Source organism: Cucumis melo, chromosome 5, assembly GCF_025177605.1.
Source record: "Cucumis melo cultivar AY chromosome 5, USDA_Cmelo_AY_1.0, whole genome shotgun sequence".
Classification (NCBI taxonomy): domain Eukaryota; kingdom Viridiplantae; phylum Streptophyta; class Magnoliopsida; order Cucurbitales; family Cucurbitaceae; genus Cucumis; species Cucumis melo.
Genome location: NC_066861.1, coordinates 15,094,307 through 15,119,786, shown reverse-complemented (window position 1 = coordinate 15,119,786; position 25,480 = coordinate 15,094,307). Strand labels below are relative to the sequence as shown.

Below are 25,480 nucleotides of genomic sequence, written 5' to 3'. Positions count from 1 at the left end.
TTGCACGCCACTGTCGGCTTCGTAAAGTTGGAAGTACGTAGTTATCACAAACTTTACAGTTTTTTTTTGCTTGATGGCCCCCGTGATCGTCAACTGTCAATTCTTTCACTATAAGTACGTGTCAACCATTTTTCACTTCAATTTTCAATCCCATTTTTCTTCACTCATCGATAATGCCGAAGAAGGAGGAAGTATTGGAGCATCATCAAGAGGATGCCGATGGTCCCGACGCTAAACCATTATCTCGCCATGATTTTCCTCCCAATTTCATCTTCGGCGTTGCCACTTCCGCTTATCAGGTCCTCTTTTAACTTGAATTCGCCTTTGTTTTCTTATTCATTTCTTCTGCTTGGCTGATTTTTTTTTTTTTTGATTTGTCTATCAATTAATTGTATGAATCACGTTGTTGTCTTTAAGGTATTTGAATTGATTTTCACTTTTTTTTTATTAGTTTTGTTGTTTGATTTATGAGTTTCTAAGCAAATCCTGAGGCATTCTGATTTGTCTGATATCTCCTGGTTGTTCGTTTCTTCGTCTGGTATTAATCCCTAACTCAAATTTGGGGTATATAAGTATCGTCGATCGGTTCTTTCTTGCTACCTCTAATTAGTAAAATGTTTCATTAATTATCAATTGGTGTGGGTTTCTTTCGTAAAGTCAATCTTCCTTTCGGATCCGATTCTTTCTATGTTGAAATTCCTTGATTTCCTTTTTCGCAATTTGATTAAAGTAAAACTCAAATGTCCACGATAGAGAGAGAAAAATTGATTCTTTTTGGTTTCCTTTTCTGTCAATTTTTAAATATTTATTTATCTAAATTCTTTAAAATTAAAAAATAATTGTAAACATAACAATTTTCTTTCAACTTTGAAATCATTGATTTTCCCCACCCCGTATAGTGTTAAGAAAAGAAAAGAAAAGAAAAGAAAAGAAAAGAAATCATTGATTTTCTTTTAACATAGTAATCATTATCTTTCTACAGTCCTTTATTAACACAAGTTTACGATTATTTTAAACTCAAATTTATGATTAATTATAACTAAACCAGACTTATTTTTTTTTTTATATACTTTTCTGATATCGACATCCGTTAGTGACTCACGCACACATCCACTAATCTCATGAAAACCTACTTATAACTAAAAAGACTTTTTCCTTCTTTTGGTTTTTTGAGCATTGAAAAGAATTCATGTTTTTTTAGTATAACAACTCGGAGGTGGGAGGTGAATGCCTTTATCTACTTAGCTGTACTAGAAGTGGCTCCAAAAACTACTTTTACTACTTTTTGGCATGTATTCAATAATTTATATGTTTAAACTTATATCTACATATGCTATGTTTGAGTATTTTATTTCAACTAGGCTAGCTTTAGTACTTTTTAACCATCATATAAATGTTTTAGCCATTTGATTGGATGGCTATTTTAATGTAATTTCTTAATTCTTAGTTAATACAATCAACTTTTAAGTGTGTTCAGATTTGAATTCATGGAATTAATTTTAGGTAAAATGTCATTCTATATGCTAAACGTTGGGTTGTATCAATTAAAACTAAGGACTAATAATTGTATCAGTTTCAACTTCAAACTTTCATTGGTGCATTTTCAGTCTCCTTTAGATTTCATTAAAAAAATATCACGTGACTTGTTTTTTCAATAAAACTCTAGAATTATTACAAGTGAATCAATTTATACCAATCAAAATCATAAATCACACGAGAGATGCTTATATACACTTAGAAAAATTCAAACAATTGTTAGTTTTGGATTTTAATTGAAATCCTCAAAAGTTCAAAAGTTCAGGGTATAAGTTGATAGTTTTCCTTAATTTTAATTATTTTTTAATCAATTTAGACCCATTAAAGTCACAAGTCTCACAGGATGTTTATATACACTTAGGAAAGTTAAAAAATTGTTAGTTTTAGGTTTTAATTGATTCAATCCTCAAAAGTTAGGGGTACAAAATTGATATATTAGTTATTTACGTAAAAATATTTATATTTAGTCTAAAATTAACTTTTCATTCTACTTATTTTGGTGTATAATATTTAATTTTTTTATTGTTATTCTTCTACAGGAGAAGAAATTATGATAAACAATAATATACATTAACTTAAAAATTAATTCTTAGTACAATTTTAAAAGAAAAATTACCGTAAATGACAAAACTGTTGAAAAATAGGCTTCTATCAATATCTTTCAATGTTACTGATAGACACTGATAGAAGTTTATCATTGCCTATCATTTATAAAATCTAAAATTTTACTATATTTTGTTTGCTATATTTGAAAATGCCCTATTTTAAACCATGTTGTAACAGTAAAAAGACCATGTTAATTCTCATTCATTATATTTGTGCCATTATTTTTAAACATTATGATTAATAATTACTTTTGAACGTGTGCAACACAACATGAGTACTGTCCCTTGTCGATTAAGGGACTGTGCTTTTGTGATTGCAGTGAGTACATTGGTTAATATTGTTCATGTTGGAAATTAGGGGCTCGTGGAGTGTTTATAGCCCCAAGGCTATTTGTGTAAATTATTGTACCTTAATTTTATTCTTAGGGCTTATTGTAACCTATATACATTCTTACTTTTGTACTCTTTTGATTCATTAGAAAATAATAAGGGCAGCTTCTATCGTGGTTTTTCTCCTTGTACTAGGGTTTTCCACGCATAATATTGTACCGGTGTATTTGGAGAACCCAATAACCTCTTTCCCTACCTTAATTGCTACAAATTATTTATCTGGCTCCATAGGAAATTCCATAGGAGTAATTGGAGGGGAGAAATTAAAAATGGAAAATGAGACGAATGCTCAAAGTACAAGAGAATTGGAGGGGAGAAATTGAATGGCCAAAATTATTTCTTGTGGTCTCGATCCATTAAGATGGCCCTTGAGGGGGGCGTCACAAATTTGGGTACCTAAAAGGAGAGGTACCAAGACCTAGACTAGGAGACTCTCAAGAGCAAATTTGAAACGGAGAGGACTCTCTTCTTCGGTTAGAGTTGATTAACAACATGGAACCTTAAATTGGATAATCTTTGTTGTATGTTGCTACTGCTCGGGACATATGAGATACAATTCAGAAGTTATACTCAAAGAGGCAGAATGTATCTCGCCTTTATACTCTACGCAAGTAGGTTCATGAGTGCAAGCAAGGGACATGGATGTCACTTCATATTTTAACAAGTTGTCTTTGATTTGGCAAGAGATGGACCTATGTCGAGAGATTATCTGGAACTGTCTTTGTAGAGGTGTTCAATACTCGAAAACTGAGGAAGTGTGTATATAATTTCCTTTCAGGCTTGAATTCCAAGTTTGACTTAGTTTGCGGTCTTCCAAGTTTGACTTCGTTTGTGGTCTCATATTGGGTTAGAGGCTTATTCCTTCATTGATGGAGGCATGTTTTGAGGTTTGGTTAGAGGAAGATCGCATAAGTGTAATGAACATCTTGACGGTTTCTGGTATTAATTATGCAACCTTTAGTGCGAAGTCCTTCAGTTCTAAAAGTGAAAAGCAAAATGGGAAGCATGTCCCAGTGTGTCAACATTATAAGAAACCTTGACATACAAAACACAATTTATGGATCTTACATGGCCGACCACCAAATAGTAAGGAACATCCACCAAATGACAAGCATAATTTCGTTAGGGCTTTTATGAGTGAATCAGCTACTTCTATAGGAATCGAGGTGATCCTAATACTCCTCTTGGAGCTATTGCACAATCAGGTGGTACATCTCAATCTTTAGTCTTATCAAAATGGATGGGAGGAAACCCTGGATACTTGATTTAGGTGCTACAGACCATTTAAGTGGATTGTCTGAAGATTTTTTTATCATATCTCTTATGTGCTGGCAATGAATGACTATAGATGGGTCCTTTTCTCCTATTGCAGGTAAGGGTCATATTTCCCCTTTCAATGGTCTTCTTTTACAGAATGTGTTACATGTGCCTAAGATATCTTACAATTTACTATCAATCAGTAAGATAACCAGGGATCTATATTGTCAAGTTGTCTTCTCATTCGATACTATTTCTTTTTAGGAGCTCGAGGAAGATGATTGGCACTGCAAGGCACAGTAGGGTACTTTATTTTCCTGATGATTATGCTTCCTTTAGGCATTGTTATAGAACTAGTCTATTGTCATCATATTTTTCTACTTCTAGAAAAGATTGTATGTTGTGGCACTTTCGTCTTGTCCACCCAAACTTTCAATATATGAAATATATATTTTCTCATTTATTTTCTAAAGCAGATATCTCTTCTTTGTCTTGTGATGTGTGTATTCGTGGAAAACAACACAGAGTCTCATTTTTGTCTCAACCCTACAAACCTACCCAGCCATTTACCCTCATTCACAATGATGTTTGGGGGCCCTCACAGGTCACTATTGAGGAAACGTTGGTTTGTAATCTTCATTGATGGTCATACCTGTCTCACCTGGGACTTTCTCCTCACTGATAAATTTGAGGTCTCATCAATATTTCAACAATTTTACACAACCATTGAGACATAGTTCAATGTTAAAATTGCAATTTTGTATAGTGATAATGGTCGTGAGTTCCTGAGTAATATTTTTCGAGGCTTTCCATCCTTTAAAGGGATTGTTTACTAGAGTTCTTGTGCTTATACCCCGCAACAGAACGGTGTGGCTAAACGAGAAAATTGCTATCTCCTTGAGGTTGCGCACTCTCTCATGTTGTCTACTTCTCTTTTTTCCTACTTATGGAGGATGCAGTCCTTATTGTGGCACATCTTATCAATAGAATTCCATCTCGAGTTCTACACCTCTTGAATATCTCAAGGAGGTTTGACCTACCACACGGTTGATTCCTGTTGTTCCACTCCATGTGTTTGGGTGCAATGCCTTTGTTCACAGTTAGAGGCCTAACCACACTAAGTTTGCTCTTCATGATCAGTCATGTGTTTTCATGAGGTATCCTTTGCACCCGAAGGGATGCCCCCTTCCTTGAGGATAAACCCTTATTTCCTGTTAGCCATCTTCAGGGGGAGAGTGGTAGTGAAGAGGCTAAATGACCCATACCATGACATTGTTTTACTCACCAATCAAGTCCCTGGATAACTTACTACAGGAAGAATCTTTAAAAGGAAATGGTGCCCCCTACTATTTCGCCAGCTCTGGTCCATGAATTTGAACCAACGCAAGCTCAAGATACTATTGAACTTAATAATAATAACTTGTAATCTGAGGATGATATTGTTGAAGTGGTTGAGGAAGACAGGACTAATAATATGATATTTCCAGAAAAGAACAGGACTGCCATGAGTGATGAAATTCTAGCAGACACACAGGTGCATGAGACTAGCCCGAATGACTCAGACAAGCCATAGAGCTATGATCTCTCTCTTGACATACCCATTGCCTTGAGAAAGGGTACTAGGTCTTGTACAAAGGACTCTATTTGTAATTACATGTCTTACAGTAATCTACAGCCTAAGTTCAAGGTGTTTACTGAAAGTCTCGACACTGCAACAGTACCCAAAGAACATACATGAGGCTTGGAAAGTCTTGAGTGGAATACAACTGTCATGGAAGAAATGAGAGCTTTTAAGAACAATAAGACATGAGATCTTTGTACTCTTCCTAAAGGGCACAAGACAGTGGGATGCAAATTGAGTGTTCACTTTGAAGTACAAATCAGATGGGACCTTAGACAGGTCCAGAAGGTTTACTTCTTCCTTTAAACATTCCAGAGGCTGTTTGGGATGACATTAGTATGGATTTTGTCGAGGGGTTGCCCAAGGTTCATGGTTTCGAATGTGATTTTGGTTGTTGTAGACCGTTTAAGTAAGCATGGTCATGGCAGTAAAGCATCCTTTTACTGCTCGTACTGTAGCCAACATTTTTGTCAAAGAGATTGTTTGATTACATGGTTTTCCAAAGTCCATTTTATCCAATCGTGATAAGGTTTTTATGAGTCATTTTTTACAAGAATTATTCAGTGCTGCAGGTACATGTTTACATCATAGTTCTACTTATCATCCTCAATTTGATGGTCAAACGGAAGTTGTTAACCGTTGTTTGGAAGCTTTTGCGTTGTTTTTGTAGTGAGCATCCCAAAGAGTGGATTGATTGGTTGCATTGGGCAAAATATTGGTATAATACCACATACCATATTTTTACAGGTTTGACTCCATTCCAAGCGGTTTATGGACGATTGCCACCTCCTTCGGTTTCTTATGGTGCATCAGCCACTTCTAATTCTACTTTAGATCTACAACTTCGGGATCATGATGTGGCTTTATCAGCTCCAAAGGCTCATTTGCAGACGACCCAAAATAAAATGAAGAAGTATGCAAACCGGAAATGACATGATGTTGAATTTGCCATGGGGGATTGGGTGTTTTTTAAATTACAACCTTACCGGCAGCATTCTTTACGCAAGAAGCTTATGAAATTGAAATTACAACCTTTCCCCAAAGTATTTCGGACCTTATGAAATTGCTGCAAAGGTGGGTCCATTGACTTATTGACTTTTATTACCTCCAGAAGCTTCTGTCGATCCTGTTTTCCATGTCTCTCAATTGAAGAAATTGTTGGGTTCACACCAGATTCTTCATCCTTCACTCCTAGCTTTTCTATATTTATAAATGGGTGACTAAACCTATGGAGGTTTATGGTCATCGTAGAAATCCTTCAACTAATATCTGAGAGGTGTTGGTAGCGTGGAAAGGTCTTCCCTCACATGAAGCTACTTGGGAAGTGATGGACGATTTGCATCAACAGTTTCCGACATTACAACTTGTGGACAAGTCGAGCTTAGAAGGGGAGGGTAATGATAAGCCTCCAATTATATTTCAATATTATTGTAAGGGTAAAAAGGGGAATGTCTGTATTTATGAAAAGGGGAGTCATCTAATAATAGTACGGATAAGGATACCTAGTGTTTAGGAGGAGTTAGGAGGACTTGGAAGTTATCTACACTTATTTGAATGGTTATTTAGTACAAGTTATATATATGTGTAATAAGTGTGGTGTAAGGGGGTTCAGAATGTGTTTGGTTCTTTGAAGAGTGGCAGTAAGGATATTGTAACCTATTTACATATTAGTAATTCATAAATAAAAGCTTTTCTTATATCAAGAAGTTGTGAATCGCATTCTGATATACTTGAAAACTACTCTAGGTAAAGGTCTGATGTTCCGGAAAACTGATAGAAAATTTATTGAGGCTTATACCGACTCTAATTGGGTAGGATAAGTTACTGACAGAATGTCCAATTTGGGATATTGTACCTTTTTGTGGGGTAATGTTGTTACTTGGAGGAGTAAAAAGTAGGGAGTTGTTGCTAGGAGTAGTGCTGAAGTCGAATACAGAGCTATGAGTTTGGGAGTCTGTGAAGAAGGCTGCAAAATTTTTTTTCAGGATTGTGAATTACCTATGAAGCTTTCTTGTGACAATAAAGCTGCTATAACCATAACCAATAACCCAATCGAATATGATAGAACGAAGCATGTGGAGATGACAAACATTTTATAAAGGAGAAACATGAAAATCGCAATATCTGTATCTCATACATTCCTTCCAAATTGCTAATGTCCTCACCAAAGGGTTACTCAGGCAGCGCTTTGACTATTGTATTAGCAAGAGTTGGGTCTAATTGACATCTACGCTCTAAATTGAGAGGGAGTGTTGGAAATTAGGGGTTAGTGGAGTGTTTATAGCCCAAGGGTATTTGTGTAATCTGTTGCACCCTAGTTTTATTTACTTTTTTGATAGGCTTACTATAGCCTATATATATTCTTACTCTTGTACTCTTTTGATTCAATAGAAAATAATAAAAGTGCCTTCTATCAGAGTTTATTCTCTGTACTAGGGTTTTCCATGTATACTTCGTCCTTTTCTTTTCAATAGTTCAATGTATCAGGCATTTGTTATTAAATCAGTTTGTAGCAGGTCTTAAATGTGAAAGATTGATAAGAAATAAAGAGGCCAACTTCTAACATGAGCTTAACTAAACTAGCATCAGTTTATGTCGAGGACAAAGAGGTAGATGGTTCAGATCCTCCCACCTCTAATTTGTACTTGAAAAAAACAAGGTTAATTATTAAAGGATTCTTTTCTCAAAGAAAAAAAAAACTATTAAAGGATTCTAAAGTGAACGTGCAAGAGGATTTCTTTGAACTCAGGCCTTGAGATGGTTTCTAAAATAAAACAATGTATTAAAACATGTCAAATTATTATTTTTGAAGAAGATTACATACATCTGGCATCATCGTACTGTTTCAATTACACTATTGCTATCAAAGTTGTTCTGTTACTTATTCGTTTATTTTATTAATAGTTAATTAGCTAATATTAGACGTAGCAACAGAAATAAACTCACTATGGATGATTGATAAATTTGATTTTACAGGTTGAAGGAGCTGCCAATGAGGGGGGCAGAGGCCCTTGTATCTGGGATGAATTTACACATATTAAAGGTAATCACTGTTCTTTGATTTTGAAGTTCTGTCACATCCCTTATAATTTCTCCAACCAGATAGCTAAGCTGATTCCATCGTGGTTTTAAAACTTATTCTGCTTCCCCCATGTCTGCAGGTAAGATCCTGGATGGCGGCAATGGTGATGTAGCGGTGGACCAATATCACAGATACAAGGTTAGTCAAGTTCACTCTTAAGATTGTTCATCATCTATTTAATTTCCTCTTAAAAAATATTGTGGTTTGATTATTGTTCGGTGTCACCTAATTTTGCAATTCTTGGTTCACTTCTTGCCTTGTTATAGAGTGTTTCTGTTTTGAAGTCAAAGATTTAAGTTTACTTCTTTCTTCATGAATTCAAATCAAGTACATGAGCATTCCTTCCCTTCTAAATAATTAATCAAAAGCAGTTGACGGTTTTTCTGATGTTTTGGTTAGAATATAATGAAAAATGCTTAATAAAATTTTAAATTTTATATTCAATGTAATTTCCTAGAATCAAATTCTTAAATCACCGATTCAACCCAAAAGCTTAAGCTAATGGATGGGTGAAGGCAAATTTGATAGAATATTCAACGCTCCCACTCACTTGTGGTTTTTTTTTAAAAAGGAAACAAGTCTCTCATTAAGAAAATGAATAGACAAAGTACTGTTTGAGTACAATGAAGAAACGAGATCAAAGCCTATGAGACCAGTAAGTGCACCCAGACATTTCAACTAGGTTGGACACCTCATAGCACTCTCATCATATCCCGACTGTGATCGAAAAGAAAAACCAAACCCATCTGAATACAATTCAAACCATACATCTAAAAGCAAAATACACACCAAAGACAACAAACTATCAAATGAAAACACAACAATCTTAAAGAATCTGATAATATAACAAAATCCCCCAAAACAAATAAGACTACAAACTAAAAAACTCACCCATGTAAGAATGCCAATCAAGGCTAATGTCTTGAATTGAGTATGCTTCGAAGGCTTTAGCTAAGGAGCACCATGAGAAGCATTGATTCTAGCAATCTCCAGACGGTTCTTCCAATTAGATTCTTTGTTGTGAATTATTCTTTGATTTCGCTCAAACCAAATTTATGAAAGTAGGGCCTTTACAGCATTTATCCATAGCAATCTTGATTTATCTTTTAGATTGGTGCCGATTAGGAGCTGCAAAACGTTCTTCTTAAAGTTGGAATCAATGACCCAATTGATGTTGAAGGATCAGAATAGGTCAAACCAACATTTTTCTGCAAAGGGACACCTAAAAAACAGGTGTTGTAAATCTTCGGCCCTCACTTGTGGTTTTGAAATATGAGAAAGACCCAAAAAGTAGAAATCAATATTAAATGAGGAGGAAATGACAATGTAGGGGCTTGAACACACGACCTCCTAGACCTGCTGCTTCAATACCATCTAAATCATCAATTCAACCCAAAAGCTTAAGTTGATGGGTGAAGTCAAATTTAAAGAATATCTAGCACAAATAATAGTATGTTGCCATACTATATCCGTAGCCACTCTCTAATTTTTTGATCCATACCAACTCGAGCGTATTTTGTAGGCATCTTTTGCAGTGGTTTGACTTTGAGTGCTCCTCGTCCCCCTTCCCACAGTCTATATCTGGTCATCCTTCACTGGGATCGTTTCTGATAAAAATAGAAACATATTAACTTGTTTATATTTCATTTATAGACGTATGCTGGTTTTTTTATCACCCACACCCTCCCACACGCACACTTAAGTACAATAATTACGTTATTTGTTTACTGTTTTATGTATGTTTAGGAAGATGTTGAACTTATAGCAAATTTGGGATTTGATGCTTACCGCTTTTCAATATCATGGTCCCGCATATTTCCTGGTATGTGCTTTGTAAAATCTTCGTTTCATTTTTGCTGATATCTAAAGAATATTAGACACATGTGGTACACACTCTATATTGTAGATGCCCATTTAGACACCCGAAAGGGAGAGGAGAAAATACTAGTGTACAAATCTCAAACACTAAGATATATGTTGCTGAAATAATTATTGTCAGATTCAATTCCATGGCAAAAGAAAGATATATGTAGAAAGAAACAAATCTTTTTATTGATATTGATATTAAACTACTTTTGCTTGGGCATGTTGCCCCTCTTTGTTAAATTTCATACATTAATAAAATTTATTTCTTATATATGTAAAAGATATATTGATATTGAAATCTTACTACCATTGTGGTAGGTAAAGCTATGACACTCAAGAAAGGATTAGAACATCCATCTTTATATCTGTAAATTGGAGTGTTCAATATTGATATTAAGCATTACTCGATATCTCCAAAAGATTTTCAATCAACTCTTTTTTAATCTTTTTATATTCCTTTTATTATTTACTTATTTATTTATTTTATTATTCTGAATAACCAAGCTTTCATTGAGGAAAAAAAATAAAAGAATACAAAAGCATGGAAAAACTATAGCCCCACCAAAACGAAATCAAACTAAAGGAAAGGCTCTAATCCAGCAAGATAAAATTAAGTGGATGATTACAGAAAAACTTTTAGAAATACCTATAAACATATGAAAAACATCCATTAATCCTAAGGTGAGCATACATATTAATAACAAGATTTATCATACGATATGTCTATAAAATTGAAATCCCAATATTTTAGTCATTGTACTCAAATTATCGTTGTGTGTGAAAAACATACTTGGGTTAGTTGGAGGGGCAACAAGTGGATATTGTTAATGCTTATCTCTCTTGTATTTCTGGTGACCTCAACTCAATTTGAATTGATCTTTGAAGAAAAGATTACTACATCTCCTGTAAAATGTATAAAGGACAATGAAATAATACTGGTCAGAGTGTTTTATTTTTATCGATTCATATTAAGATTTATTGATTTCTTAATTTTTCAAATTTGTATCATTTATTGCATTATATCTTTCCACCTGTCATTTCATATAGAATTTTGTTCCACATCTTACATCCCTAATTGGTAACATGATTATGATCATATTTGCACCATTTTCGGTAAAATACTGTTGAGACAAAGAAATTGGGACTTCAAAAGCTGCTTTCCTTTCCACTTTCAAGATCTGGTCCAAGTGGCAAGAGCATAGGATGTTTCCTTGGTTAAGCCTCCTTAATAGAAAACTCAATAGTCCAAAATCCTTATTATCTCTTTGAGGTGCTCTTAGGATACATGAACTCTCACGATGGAGTGAAGCCCTCCGATATCCTAGTTATTAATAGGAAAACCATCTTCCTATCTTTCTCTCCTCTTGTTATTGTGCTGTTTTTACTTCTTTTTCTACCAATACTTTTAAATAACTTTTGTAGATATACTATTTATCTATCCGTTGGTTATTTCCTTGCCTTTTTTTTTCTCCTGGCCTTTGAACCATCAACATTCTGCTGTTTTCAATCCTTAGTTCATGACCGTTCTAAGCATGTGGAAATGGTTCCCATTTAAAGAGTCTTTGTTGTTTTTCTGAATTTTCTACTGACGAGCCTTTTCTTCTTTCAGATGGTTTGGGGACCAAAGTCAATCTTGAAGGGATTAATTACTACAATAACCTAATCAATGCACTTCTTGAAAAGAGTAAAATTCGCTACCTGTGAATTTCGTTTTAAGCTCAGCTAGTGAAAAATTGGTTGAAGGATTTTAATCAAATAATTTTTGGCAGGCATTCAGCCGTATGTAACATTGTATCATTGGGATCTTCCTTTGCATCTCCAGGAGGCAATTGGAGGGTGGCTAAATAAAGAAGTCGTGTAAGTTCTTTGCTTGAGGCCTATGTGGTCTAGAAAGCTATGTTATTTTTGAAGTGCATTATCTTCTACAATTTTTTTTGTGAGTAGTATACGAAGGACATTGTCACTTCTCCAAGAAGCTATAAATTATACAAAAAGGACATTGTCCATAAAAGATAAAAAATAAAAATAAAATTATCACTTTAAGAAAATGATTCTTTTCAATCCAAGTGCACCAGAGGAAGTTTCTAGTTGAGCCAAAGAAGTTATAGCTTTCTTCTTCTCCTTGATCAATTGAGTAAAGAGGTCAGAGAAAATATGGGCCAATTGTAGGAGGAACAAAAGTATGTCCAAACTTGGTACCTTGATTGCAATGAATGAAAACGTGATCTGAGATTCTCTGGCTGACCCATGCCATATCAAAAGCCTACTGCATGTGAACCACAGAAAAACCATGACCTCGAACAAGAAAGGAGATTGGTATCCCCCAATTAGGAGTGAGCCAATTTAGGACCTTGTCTGACATGATGAGGTTACCTAATGCTCAAGACTGGAAAAAAACTTCAGTACTATTCTTTGACAACCTCTGTTTTCTCATTCTTACAACATTGAGGAAGGCGGCCAAGTCCTCTTCAGATAGGGAGGCAAAATTGACTGTACATGGAGGCATTCCGTCTTTCTCAAGCTTCTGTTTTTTGATGACCATGGTTGCAAAGAAATCTCATTTTCAATACATTCACATAGGTGTTCTACTCTTCTAAATATCCATGTGAGGAAACCACTCTTTTGCTTGCTTATCCTACGCGCTCATAGTATGATTCAGATTTGAAAGAGATTCTGTTGTTGGTTAAAGCCATTTTTAAAGGTTTCTTCACTGCTCTTGTTGCTGTTTACGATCTTGATAGCTGACAATCAAAGGAATAACTCTTCAAGCTTGATTATTCTAATTATAAGGTCAAAAATTGCACAAAGTGGGAACCTAACTATTGTCTGTAGAAAAATACTTCAGATCCATCACCCTTTTCCATAAAGTTGCAGGCTCATTACTGTAACATTAGTAGATCATTATTATGCTCCTCAGTCCTACGTAGGTCAAGAGTCAAGTCCCCAATGGCTCTTTGTCTAGGCCAGGCCAAGCCATGTCAAGAAAGTTAGCCAGCTAGGTGGTTGATGCGTTTGAGAGGTTTAGGGTATAGTGGCTGATGTATTGCTTCAAGAATGCAAGAGAGATTTCTTTTTATTAATGACAAAGAGTTGGCACTACGACCTATTTATTCACAAGAGGTGACTGAATACCCAAATAACCAGTGAACTAACTAGTATAACCTTCTGGACTAACTTAAATAAACAGTCAATTCTAACTAAGAGCCAACTACTAGAGATATAAGCAATCAAAACGTCAAATTAAAGAGTTGTAACTCCACTCCTACATCAACGAGGCACTATTGGTTGAAGTTTGGTTTAAAGAAATCAGTGGCCTTCCATGATAAGCCTTCGAGATGCGGAGTCTTTCCATAGTAGCGTCAGTTGGTCACAAGTTGTTCCCACCAGCCGGAAGCACCCCTTTGAAACTTAAAAAAAACTAATTTTACCTTCTTTTCATTAGGGATGTTGGCGAACCCTAAAAAATTCTCCACCTTTGAAGCCCAATCCAAGATTCTTCCACATCCATTTGGCCATCAAGCTGGAAAGGTCAATTTTCATTTTGTATTCGGTATTTTCTTGGTGAAATTGGTGTCTTCCATGGTGCGTTCCTATCTTGTCATAGTTTCCCGTAAATTAGTTTTCTCCTTCACTTGAGGACTCCATTCTTGCATCATAAATCCCCTATGATTTTCGTGAGGTCGAAATCTTTCTTGGTACAGGTTTCTCGGTGCTCGGGTTTTGATCATTTTAGGTTCTTGAAGATGTTTATTGTGAATCTTGGTTTTTCCATTGTTTCTTGCAGGGTCTTGAATTTGAATTCTCTTTGTTTTGCAAGTCCCCGTTTATTCCAGGTTAGGGACATTTCTTTCAATGAAGTACGGGAAGAGCTGATTACAAAAGAGATTTCCAATTGAAAACTAAATAAGAAGGTGCTTTTGGAGAGTCTAGATTTGGTGTATTAGATCTTGGATTATGGTTTTTTTCTTTGCTTTTATATTTGCTTGTGCTGTAGAGGCCTTAACTTGCCCTCATTTCATATATTCTTATAGTTTGTAACGATATGATGAGGACTAAGGGGTTGTCAACCTAGTTGAGATATCGGGGCATCTACTGATTCCTAGGTTCTTATGCTTTTTGTATAATCCTCTTGTACTTTGAGCTTTTGTCTCATTATTTTTTTTGAAATGGAGACAAGGCTCTTAAATTATTATTAATAAAAAAGCCTTAAGCTCAAAGTAGAAGAGTATTATACTAAGAGTAAGAGAAAAGAAAAAATTCAGTCTACCTCTACAACAAAAGCTACAAAACAAATTCCAAATAGAAGACATCAAGCTAAACATAGAAGAGATCAAGCTAAACAAAACCATGTCCAAAGAAATCTAATTACAAAGCATAATGCAAAATCCTCTCATAAAGAACTAAATTTAAACTAAAAACTTTCAAGAAGATGCAACCGGCTGCCTCAAAATTGCCTAACCAAATTAATCCATAATCCAAAGGAAGCTCGAAGAAGTCTTCCACTATTCAGAATCAGTGTGAAGGATTTACTTGCCACCCATATGAAGGGAAATTCAAGAATGACTGAAGTTAGTCTTACATTGAGGAAAAATACATTTAACTGCTGAAGAATCAAATTAATATTAATAAAAGAGACTCATTTCCTTTCAAAAAAAAAAAAAAAACAAATAAGAAATGTTAAAATTTGTTTCTGGGTGCCTAGCTTTGCAAGTGGACATAACGAAATCCATAAAGCTATCAAAAGAAGATGAGGAATCATTAAAGAAACACTTATTATGCTCGCTCCAAATGTCCAGAACGAAACACACAAATTGGCCAGCCAGTTTTTTCTTATTACCATAAAAGGATGGACCACGAAAAGAGAAGCTAATATGTAAAAAATATTGTTAGAGGAGGCTAATGACCAATCAAAAGCATCTAGAATAACATGCCAGAATCAAGAGGCAAAGGAATAATACATAAACATATGAGCCAAGGACTCTGAATAACAATACAACAAGATGGAGAGATAGACATATAAGGCGCATTGAAGACTATCAACAATATTGATAGAACAGAATAAGCTCCCATAAGAAAATATTTATTTTCTTAGGGTAATAAAACATGGCCTTTATAGATAAAAATGAAAGACTACAAGGACATACAAAAATGAACCATTTCATTGAGATGAAAATTAAAGAATACAAGTGCATACAAAAGACCAAACCCACGTAAGAGGAAAAAATCCCTTCAAAGAGACTCCAACTATACAACATAGAACCTATATAATGGTCACAAAAGATCTTCGAGAGTGAAACACAAAGATAAACATGATATCTAAGTAGGGACCAAACATCAAAAGGGCCCCTCTAACCCTTGATGCATCCTGTTATTTCGTTCCTCCCACAAGACTCAAAAAGTAGCACATACCCCAACCATTCATTAAAAGCACCCTTTCTCCTAAAAAGGCAGATGGAGGAGGAACTCCCCAACCATATCACTAGTAACCCTGCAAGCATGTGAAAATCCATATGTTTTGAACCAATAATCCCACAATGCGGTAGCGAACTCACAACATTAGAGACTATGATCCAAGTCTTCCTCCCACACAGTGAGTTCAAGTTAGTTAGGCAGGATGGGTATTTTGGGAAAGTCTTTCGATTGTATATAGTCAAATTTAGTGTAGGGATATCCTTTTGGCTAGTTAATTGAGCAACGAGTGTGGAGAAATAGGCAACTCTCATATTCTCCCCTTGCCCTTGTAAAGTCTCTCTGGTTATCAAGAACAAAACTGGTTTCTGTCACATGTAACTGAGTAATCCTTAGTCTTGGATCATGCATAAAAAATAATGACTATCACAGACAGCCTCGTCAGCTTGGACTTGGTGTTGTTCTTGGCCTCGTTGAATACACAACTCCAGCAGAGTATACTAGTTTTTATGACGACTTAAGACGGCATCTCCCAATCATGAATACTTGTGTTTATGTTTTCTTGTTCTGCATGGTGTATAAACATTTAAATATCATATATTTGATATGTGTAAGTATTTTTCAAATTCCATATTAACAACCTGTTTTCTAACTTGCTTGGTGAACAAACAGAAATTACTTCGCAACCTATGCAGAAACTTGTTTTTCAAGTTTTGGTGATAGAGTAAAGAACTGGATTACAATTAATGAGCCTCTTCAAACTTCCGTGAATGGACATGGAATTGGTATCTTTGCTCCTGGAAGATGGGAAAATCCATCAGTTGAACAATATTTGACTGCACACCACCAGATCTTGGCACATGCAACTGCTGTATCCATTTATCGGAAGAAGTATAAGGTATAACATCGAAACCTGTCTGCACTAAGCACCTTCCTAATTTCTTTTTATTTTTCTGTCCTCTGATAAGTATATGATTCAAATATTAAATTTTCTCGTCCTTCATGTTAATATGAACTATACACTTGAAATTCATCATCAATCTAAAAATAATAAAAGATTTTGTTCTAACAAGATACTGAGAGTAGGCACTTGTAATAAGGAGTAGAAAGATTATGTCACAACCCCTTCTCAGCACCCTCTCTAGCTTGAGAAAGAGGCATGAGGCCGGCAAGCATCAACTCTCTTACGACACTTACTGACTAACTTGAACTGAACTGAACTTACTTGAATAAAGCATTGGAGAATTTAAAACATAACTTAAACACGGCAACTTGCATTTAAGTTGCAGTGGAAAACGGGAGTTAAATGATCACAGCGGAAAATGTTGCAACACAAACAGAAATAGAACTTTACAACTCAGGGGTTATAAGAAAGTTTTCAAACATCACAAACACTCCCAAAACTTAACCCCAAATCCAACATAACCATGCATGAGACTAAAAGCTTAAGACAAATAGCAAGAAACGTAAAAGATAACGTGGCAGATTGACAATAGTAGTTCAAGCTCTAGGATCACGATCTCTACCTGGAGAATGAAAACATTTTGAAAATTTGAGCTAAAAGGCTCAGTTAGCAACTTGCTTTAGGAAAATATTTAACTCATGCTTATAAACAGAAACTTAGATAATTGGTTAAATTATACAAAATGTCTCTCAACTTTGATGTTTGTGTCAAAAATACCCCTAAACTTTCAAATGTTTCAGCACTTAAACTTTCGGAAAGGGTTCAAATGTACCCTTCCCGTTAGTTTTGGATGGAAACCTTTAAAGTTTTATTTCAAAAATACCCCTAAATTATTGAAAAGTTTCATAAATACCCTTAAGTTTATAAAAATTCAAATAATTCCACTAATCCAATTTTTACACCAGATTTTAGTTTCGAGCGGGCTAATTTTGAGAGAGTTTAAGTTTTGCTTTGTATTTAGCTTTCTATTGATGTATTGTCCTTGAGTGGTTTGGTTAGCTTGTTATTTTCATTTCGGGTTCGTTTTTAGAATTCCATCATATATATGTTACCCGAGTAGTCTTTGTTTAAGTTTTAGCATGTTTTTTTTCCTTAGTTCTTTTTGCTCTTAGTATAGTACTCTTGTACTTGAGCTTTAGTCTCATTATCATTAATAAAGAGGCTTGTTTCTGTTTAAAAAAAAAAATCCAATTCTTAAACCAAATTTCTTAGCCCTCAAAATAAAAACCAAAAATTTAAGTTAAAACTATAAGGGGTAAATCGATATTTCCACTACATCATAGAGAAATCCACGAATCACAAAAAATAAACATGGAAATGGCACTAATATAAATATAATATAAATAATATACATGTTTACTTATTTGAAAATAGTCAAATATTTATTAATTTAAAATTATTTTTTGAATTTTTGTTTCTATAATTTTCCAGAAATATCCATTGAAATCGAAATTTTTATAAAATTAAGACTTCGACATATCAATCAACGTCGACATTTTATACATTGATTAAAACATAAAATTTCACAAAATCTCACGAAGTTAAAAAAAAATCTCCTTAAAACATACTAAAACAATAACTAGTCACATAAAAAAATTCTCACACTGATAAATCTATGTATTAATAGTCAAATACATTTTTTTATTTGACAATTAACTGTATGTTAATTACAACAATAACTATTGAGATTAGTTGTGTTCATGATCTATCATTGTGTGTTAATAGTCAAATAAATTTAAAACTATGGTTTGACTTAAAAAATTGATTTTGATTTTAGTCTGCGAGAAAATTGGTGTAAATTTTGGATTAATGAGATTATTTCTTAATTTTTTTAAGCGTAAAGGTATTTTTGAAAATTTAATAGTTTAGAGGTATTTTTGAAACAGAACTTTTAAGAGTTTCCATCTAAAACTAAGGATATTTTTAAACCATTTTTGAAAGTTTAAGGGCATTTTTTAAGCTTTTGAAAGTTTAGGGTATTTTTGACACAAACATCAAAGTTGAGGGGCATTTTTTGTAATTTAGCCTAGATAATAAACATAGTTAAGTCTTATTTTTCAGTTTTCGCAAACATCTTTAGAAATAGAGCTTTTAGAAATCATGTGCAAAGCGATAATAATAAGCTTAAACTTGATTTACAAAACACACAAAAAAGAAAGGGAGAAAGGGAGAAAGAAAATCTCATTTCTCTAGTACCCGCCTAACTATGTCATAGTAGAGCATACTCAATCCCGACGTTTAACCTTGTTGTAGTAGGGCACCCCGTTATTACCAACATCAAACTATGTTATAGTAGAGCACACTCAATACTCCTAACATTTATCTCTTTATGGGCACATAGTAATTATTCTCGAGACTAATGATTTGGGTACAGTTCAATATTTTAAAACAAGCATGCATAGCTTTCTAGATAACTTAATTTGAAATCTTATAACTCATGCTTTGCTCACTTGCTTTACAACTTACTTATCTTTAAACTTATATAAGTCTCATGCTTAACTTGGTAGCTTAAAACAGCTTGTAGCTCATGCTTGAAAATTTACTCATATCACTTAGCCCAAATACTTGATTAAAACTCATGCTTATAAACTTAGCAAAATATAGAAATATTGCTTAGATAAACAAATGCTAAGAATTAGTAAAGCATACTAAATACTTTAACTTAGAAATCATGCTTTCGAATACTTAGAGGAAACTTAAAAAAATTTTGTCACTCATAGTACTTACCTAACTCCCTCTTGGCTAGAAAATTTGTCCAATTTTCTCAATCCCTGAGACTTAGGAAATTGATCCATAATTAACTTTCTTGAACTTAGTTTATACTCTAAAATAGGCTAGAAACTCCAAAGTTATCTATGATCGACACATGGCATGCATCCCCAAACACCTTGCTGCCTAACTTTCACTGGTTGCTGTCATTTTACCCAAAAGTTTCCAGATTTCCCTTTAAGCTTGAATAACTTAAAATCCATTACTCAAATCGAAAAACTTCTTTCTACAAGCTTGTTCCAAATCCTCTTAACTTACTTACCTCAAAATTTCAACCTCAAACTCCTTGGGATCCTCCAGAAAAATCTATTTCTTTGGACCTTGCTCCAAGAACTGCACAATCTGCTGAATCCAGCCAATATCTTCAAGGAGTTCTTCTCAGCTTCCCTCACACACTCACCTGACACATATAACTCTGAAATTATTCCAAACTTTCGGATTTGGCATGGAAGAAAAATGAGGGAATTTTTCCACCAAACATTCCCTTTTAATAGTGCCAAAAGTAAGTCACACTTCACACATGTTTTCCTTAATTTTAGACCTGTATTCTTATTCTTTTTAAATTCTTTATTTGTCACTTGTCTCCTACTAACTTGAAAGATTCCAATTTGAATGCATAGTTCATTACTCATGCATTCTTGGTCGCGTAGCCTTCACTTCCTTCTTCTAACTTCACAACAAAATAACTTAGTTGCCTTTTCTCTAATTATGAATGACATCAATAACAACCACAAAGCACATAATGGAACTTAAACAAGTTAAAAGAAAGAGCTGGGCTTTACAGATTAACATTTGGTAAAGCATGTGGCGTTGGCTAATTTGGTGGATAGTCCTCAATTTGGTTTGTGGGCTTAACTTCATGACACACCATGAGAAGTTATAAGAAGAAGATTGACTGTCAGCTGTCTATTATGCACCACCCTTTACAGCAGCTGTCTATTATATTTTCTTAATTCTTGAGTCACCAGAAAATGCAATGAGGAGGATGCGGTCTAATGGGGAAGATGGCCTTTAAATTTGTAGTTCTGAGATGCTGAATAGCTTTTACTTTCCAACATTATATCAGTCTAAAATCTCGAATATTTTCATTCTTGAGTATACAGTGATTAAGGTGGCTGACTGTTCGCATTTGTTTACAATCCCAAGTTCCCAACATCAATTCAAGATTATTCCTGCTTCTGGACTTAATTAAAATTTAGAAGGCGCAGGGTCTAAAATTTACTTGAAATGATGAACATATAGTGTTTGATTAGCTTTGTTTATTTTGTTCCCCTAATAAGAAATAACTAATAAGTCTTGAAGTTCTTATTCTTCTATTGGAGTAAAATTTTAATTCCTAACCATTATGGGTTTGACTTAGTGGTAAAAAAGGAAACGTAGTCTCCATAACTAACTATGAGGTCATGGGTTTAATGGTGGCTACCTACCTAGGAATTAATTTCCTAGAGTTACCTTTAACACTCAAATGTTTTAGGGTCAGGCAGGTTGTCCCGTGAGATTAATCGAGGTGCGTGTAAACTGACTCGGACATGCACTCACGGATATCCAAAAAAAAAAAAAATTAATTCCTATAGCGTCTGTAATCATATGAACAGTTTTGTCTTTCTCCACTCATCCTTTTCCAGGAACATCAGGGAGGACAAATAGGCCTGTCTGTAGATTGTGAATGGTCAGAACCTAACTCAGATAGCGTTGAAGACAGGACTGCTGCATCAAGACGCCTAGATTTTCATTTTGGATGGTAATTTCTGGAGTCTTAGTTTCTTTCTATTGTTGGGCGATGAGAAGTTATACCATTTTGTAATATCTCTATCTCTCTCATCCCCTACATGAATAGGCGTTAACATACTTCTCACTGTGTGCTAGTGAGTAGTGATGAAAGAAATCAAGTAGTCTAATCACTTTGTTTGGCTCGCAGTTTTATTTGGGATTTTCAAGTCAAGACTGATTAAACATGTGTTTGGAGAATAGGTTAAAGACTAGATTTTATGTAACTTGTTTTCCGATTATGCATAGAAATGAGTTTGTTGAATCTAGGTGTATTTCGTTGGTGTTGGATTTGCAGTCGAAGAGAAGATATATAATTATTTAGTACATATAAGAAAATTTAGAATAGATTATATTTGATCAAATTATCAAAATATTTTTCTTAAGAAGTGAATTAAGTAATATTATAAAAGTATTAAAAAAATAAAACTTTTTTCGGGCGTTGAGCCAAACATTTTCAGATAATTAACTTGTGAAATAAATAAATAATTTTCTTACCTTTACTTTTCGTGTATTTACCTAAGTGTAAAATATTATATAAATTCTATATTAATTTATTTAATTATAATAGGTAATTGCTTTATAGAATAAACTGCTGACATGAGTATTTCTTAAATGACGTGAAAATTGATTTTATTTTTTAAGACATATATTTATATATATATGATAATAAGTGAGATTAGAGAAATAAAGGTCTAAAGATCAATAGTATAAGCTTTGTGTGAATTGAGCTATATTTGTTTTGGTGATTTAGTTTTCTTAATGTTTTGCTTTGTCACATAAATTTTAGGGAAATTATCGCGGATTGAGAAAAATAAAACTATTTATAAAATATAACAAAAAACTTAAATTGAATAGAAAGAGTTTGATGAATTTTGCTATATTTTATAAATAGAGATTTAATATTTTGCTTAAAATGTCCCTAAATTTTACATTTTCTTGTAGTTTTGGGGAAGATTCTAATCTATGATCTCTCTTCAAAAAATAATATCTTCCGTTTGACATTAGCTGTTTCTTGGTGTTGCATGAAATGAACTGCAGATGGGAGGTTGAAAAGATGCTAGGCTTTCCATTAAGCAAGTATATAAGAGGAGGGGTAAAAAGGGGTTCACTCTCAACAAAAGGATAGTTGTGGTGGTCTTTTGTTCTGACAGGGCTGGGGAATGTTAGTATATATTTGGGTGTTTTGTGCTAGGGTTGGTTACCTTGGTTTGTGGGTATGTGGATGAACAGTAGTTCATTTTGGAGAGTACAACCCTCTTATTATGCTACCCTCATATTATGCCGAGTCCTTGAGTATAACTTTTGTGATGGGATATTATCAATATAATTTCCCCCTATTACATGTTTGTGTGTGTTCTTGTGCAATTCTTCCTTTTAGGAGTTCGTGATGTCTTGGAAAAGAATTATACTTCTCTCTATATTTTATATCCCTAGTTATTCCTGGAACGCAATTAATTCTTGTTGGTTGCAATCCTTAATAACGTTTCTAGATTTAGTTAGATGTTGCTGATTTCTTACTTATCTGAAGTGAGGGGATTTCTGTATCCTATTTATGGGGGTTGTTTATTACGAACACTTGGAGATATTTTCAACAAGTTGTTTATTCTTAAAATAAATAAAGATCGACTTCCAGAGTTGCTCAAAGTCTCTCTCTAGCATAATTATCTAGTAGTTTAAGCCTATGATTGTCGGCATAGGTACATGCACCCAATATATTTTGGAGATTATCCTGAAGTTATGCGTGAAGAACTTGGAGATAACCTTCCGAAATTCACTGATGAAGAAAAGGAGTTGATTATGAATAGCGTGGACTTTGTGGGTCTAAATCACTATACATCGAGGTTTATTGCTGATGCATCAGAGAGCCCTGATGGTGGGAATTTCTACAAATCACAAAAGATGGCAAGACTTGGTAAATCTCTCTCATACTGTCTCCCTGTTTAAGAAGAACTCGAATTATGTTTTAATATTTCTGTTATTACCAGTTCAATGGGAAGACGGTGAGCTTATCGGCGAGAGGGTATGACTCTTTCTCTCCCGTGAGCATGGAACATATCCACTACTCTTGTACTTTTTTACAACATTTGTGCATCTTGTGAACTGTGATTTCCACTTTGCTGAATAATTCATTCAGGCTGCATCAGAATGGCTTTACATTGTTCCTTGGGGATTACGAAAGCTCCTAAACTACATAAAGCAGAAATACAATAATCCAATTATTTTCATAACTGAGAACGGTATGTACATTAAAAGCCTATAAACATTGTAGGACTGTGATGAAGTTTCCAATTGGAAGGAAAGTTGCAGTTTATTTTTTCTGATTTCAGGCGTGGATGATGAAGAAAATGAAACTTGCCCACTTCATGAGATGCTTGATGACAAAATGAGAGTTCGTTATTTCAAGGGCTATCTGGCTGAATTATCCAAGGCAATCAGGTGGGCTGCTACTTTTACTTTCCATTCAAAAGTTTCCTTCTTAAACAATGAATTTAACTGGCTCGCTTTAATTCTGCCTTTTAACACATTAACATTTTTGTTTATTTTTGTTTCTCTATTTTTTAAAATGTCTATTTTGGTCCATGTTCTCTCATTTATCTTCCGATATCTTCATTACGGCTGTCTAGTCTCTGCACATTTAAAAAGTGTCTAATCTGGTGGTCTGTCTATTCTTTTCAACTCATTTCTTCTATCATAATTTTTCAAACAATGTAACGTGATTTTTTAGGATATATAGAAATTAGGTTCAAAATATCTGCAGATATATTGCAATACTAAAGAATTTGCAAGCAAAATTTAGATTAACTCTCAAAAGTCTATCGGGATGGACCATATTGCTAATAAGAGTATAGCACTAGAGTTTATTACTAATAGAATTTTATTAGCAATAAAGTCTAAGACCAACCGACTTTGCTATATTTACAATTTTTTTAAAATGTTGTTATATATTTAATTATTATTCCTAAAAGTGCTATAGAGTCCAATTACCCTAGTTTGTTTTATGATATCGTTACACGTTAGGAGTTGAAAGATGATTATTGTTGTGGAAAACGAGAAGCTATTTATGAAATTTTGTGGACAGGGATGGAGTAGATGTTAGGGGTTACTTTGCATGGTCCCTATTGGACAACTTTGAATGGGCACAAGGCTACACCAAGCGATTTGGATTGATTTATGTAGACTACAAGAATGGCCTAACTCGCCACCCTAAATCTTCAGCTTATTGGTTCCGTCGCTTATTGAAAGGTTCTGAGGAGAAAAATGGGAAGCAAGAGTGTAACACTCCTTCATTTTGTATGTGATCTTGTCCATATTCATTTATTTTCTTACTACCTTAGATCTCCATTCTTGCAATCTCTCTGTTCTCTCCGTTTGTTTTCCTATCTGTTAATTGAAGGCATATTTTAATTAACCAATACATTTGGCTTGTTATAAATAATGGGCTCTGGCAGAAAGGGTCCAACTCTCGACGTGGTATGAAATACAAATTGAAGCCACCGAAGAAGGAATCTATCTGCATGTTCGTGTTGTTCAATCAATAACTAGAATAAGTCATTAAGGTTGTTGACTTGGTGCATTTCGTTCTCATTTGAAGTTGTGTGGTGGAAGAAAATAAAACTTACGGATACTTCATCGTATAGCAACTTTAGAGTTATGATGTCAACACAGAAAATTAATAAGATTTGTAGCAAAGAGGTTCTGCTGCATGGAATCTATTATTTTTTCAATCCGATAACGACCTTAGTAGTTTAAAAAAAAAGCCCTCAATTATAGGAGTGAGGTTTTCTTTTTGAGTAATTAGTTGTTTAAATCCCACGATTTTCTTTCAAATGTAAATTTTTAAATTAAATTTCAATTGGAATCCATCTACCTTATAACTAAATTCCTATAAAACTTATTAGATTTAAAATTTTAAATTCAAATGATTTACACCCATATGATTTAAGATTTGAATTCATATCTATTCATTTTTTCCATTTTTCGTACAAATCAATTCAAAATTGGAATGTGAAAATCGAATCGAAAGATAGATGGAATTGATAATTCTTTTTTTTATGGGTAAGGCCAAGTTGTATCTGCAAATGAATATGAGGCACTTGGGACAAAGACGACGTTGCGAATAGTCTCCACGATTGAAGGGCACAAATAGATGAAATTGAGATAAAGGCATGGGCATAAGTGTGAGTTTGTAAATCTTTTGGCTAAAAATTGAA

General features: G+C 34.1%; 1 protein-coding gene across 4 annotated transcripts; it reads left to right on the top strand.

Moving 5' to 3' along the window:
- Positions 1–64: 64 nt before the first annotated feature.
- On the top strand, positions 65–25,480 carry LOC103485810 (beta-glucosidase 42). 4 transcript variants are annotated; one of them, XM_051085476.1, is made up of 15 exons: positions 161–299; positions 4,053–4,092; positions 8,386–8,452; positions 8,571–8,629; positions 10,238–10,313; positions 11,967–12,041; positions 12,127–12,214; positions 16,439–16,664; positions 21,125–21,240; positions 22,967–23,181; positions 23,255–23,289; positions 23,404–23,506; positions 23,597–23,705; positions 24,349–24,560; positions 25,331–25,480. In XM_051085476.1, exons 1-15 carry the CDS (start codon positions 214–216, stop codon positions 25,414–25,416), a joined length of 1,593 nt encoding a protein of 530 aa, XP_050941433.1. In that variant the 5' UTR covers positions 161–213; the 3' UTR covers positions 25,417–25,480. The 4 variants fall into 4 exon arrangements, with proteins under 4 accessions (XP_016899504.2, XP_008441738.2, XP_050941433.1 ...); XM_051085477.1 differs by lacking the exon at positions 161–299 and adding an exon at positions 3,851–3,903 and having other exon boundaries at positions 25,331–25,479; XM_017044015.2 differs by lacking the exon at positions 4,053–4,092 and having other exon boundaries at positions 65–299; positions 25,331–25,479.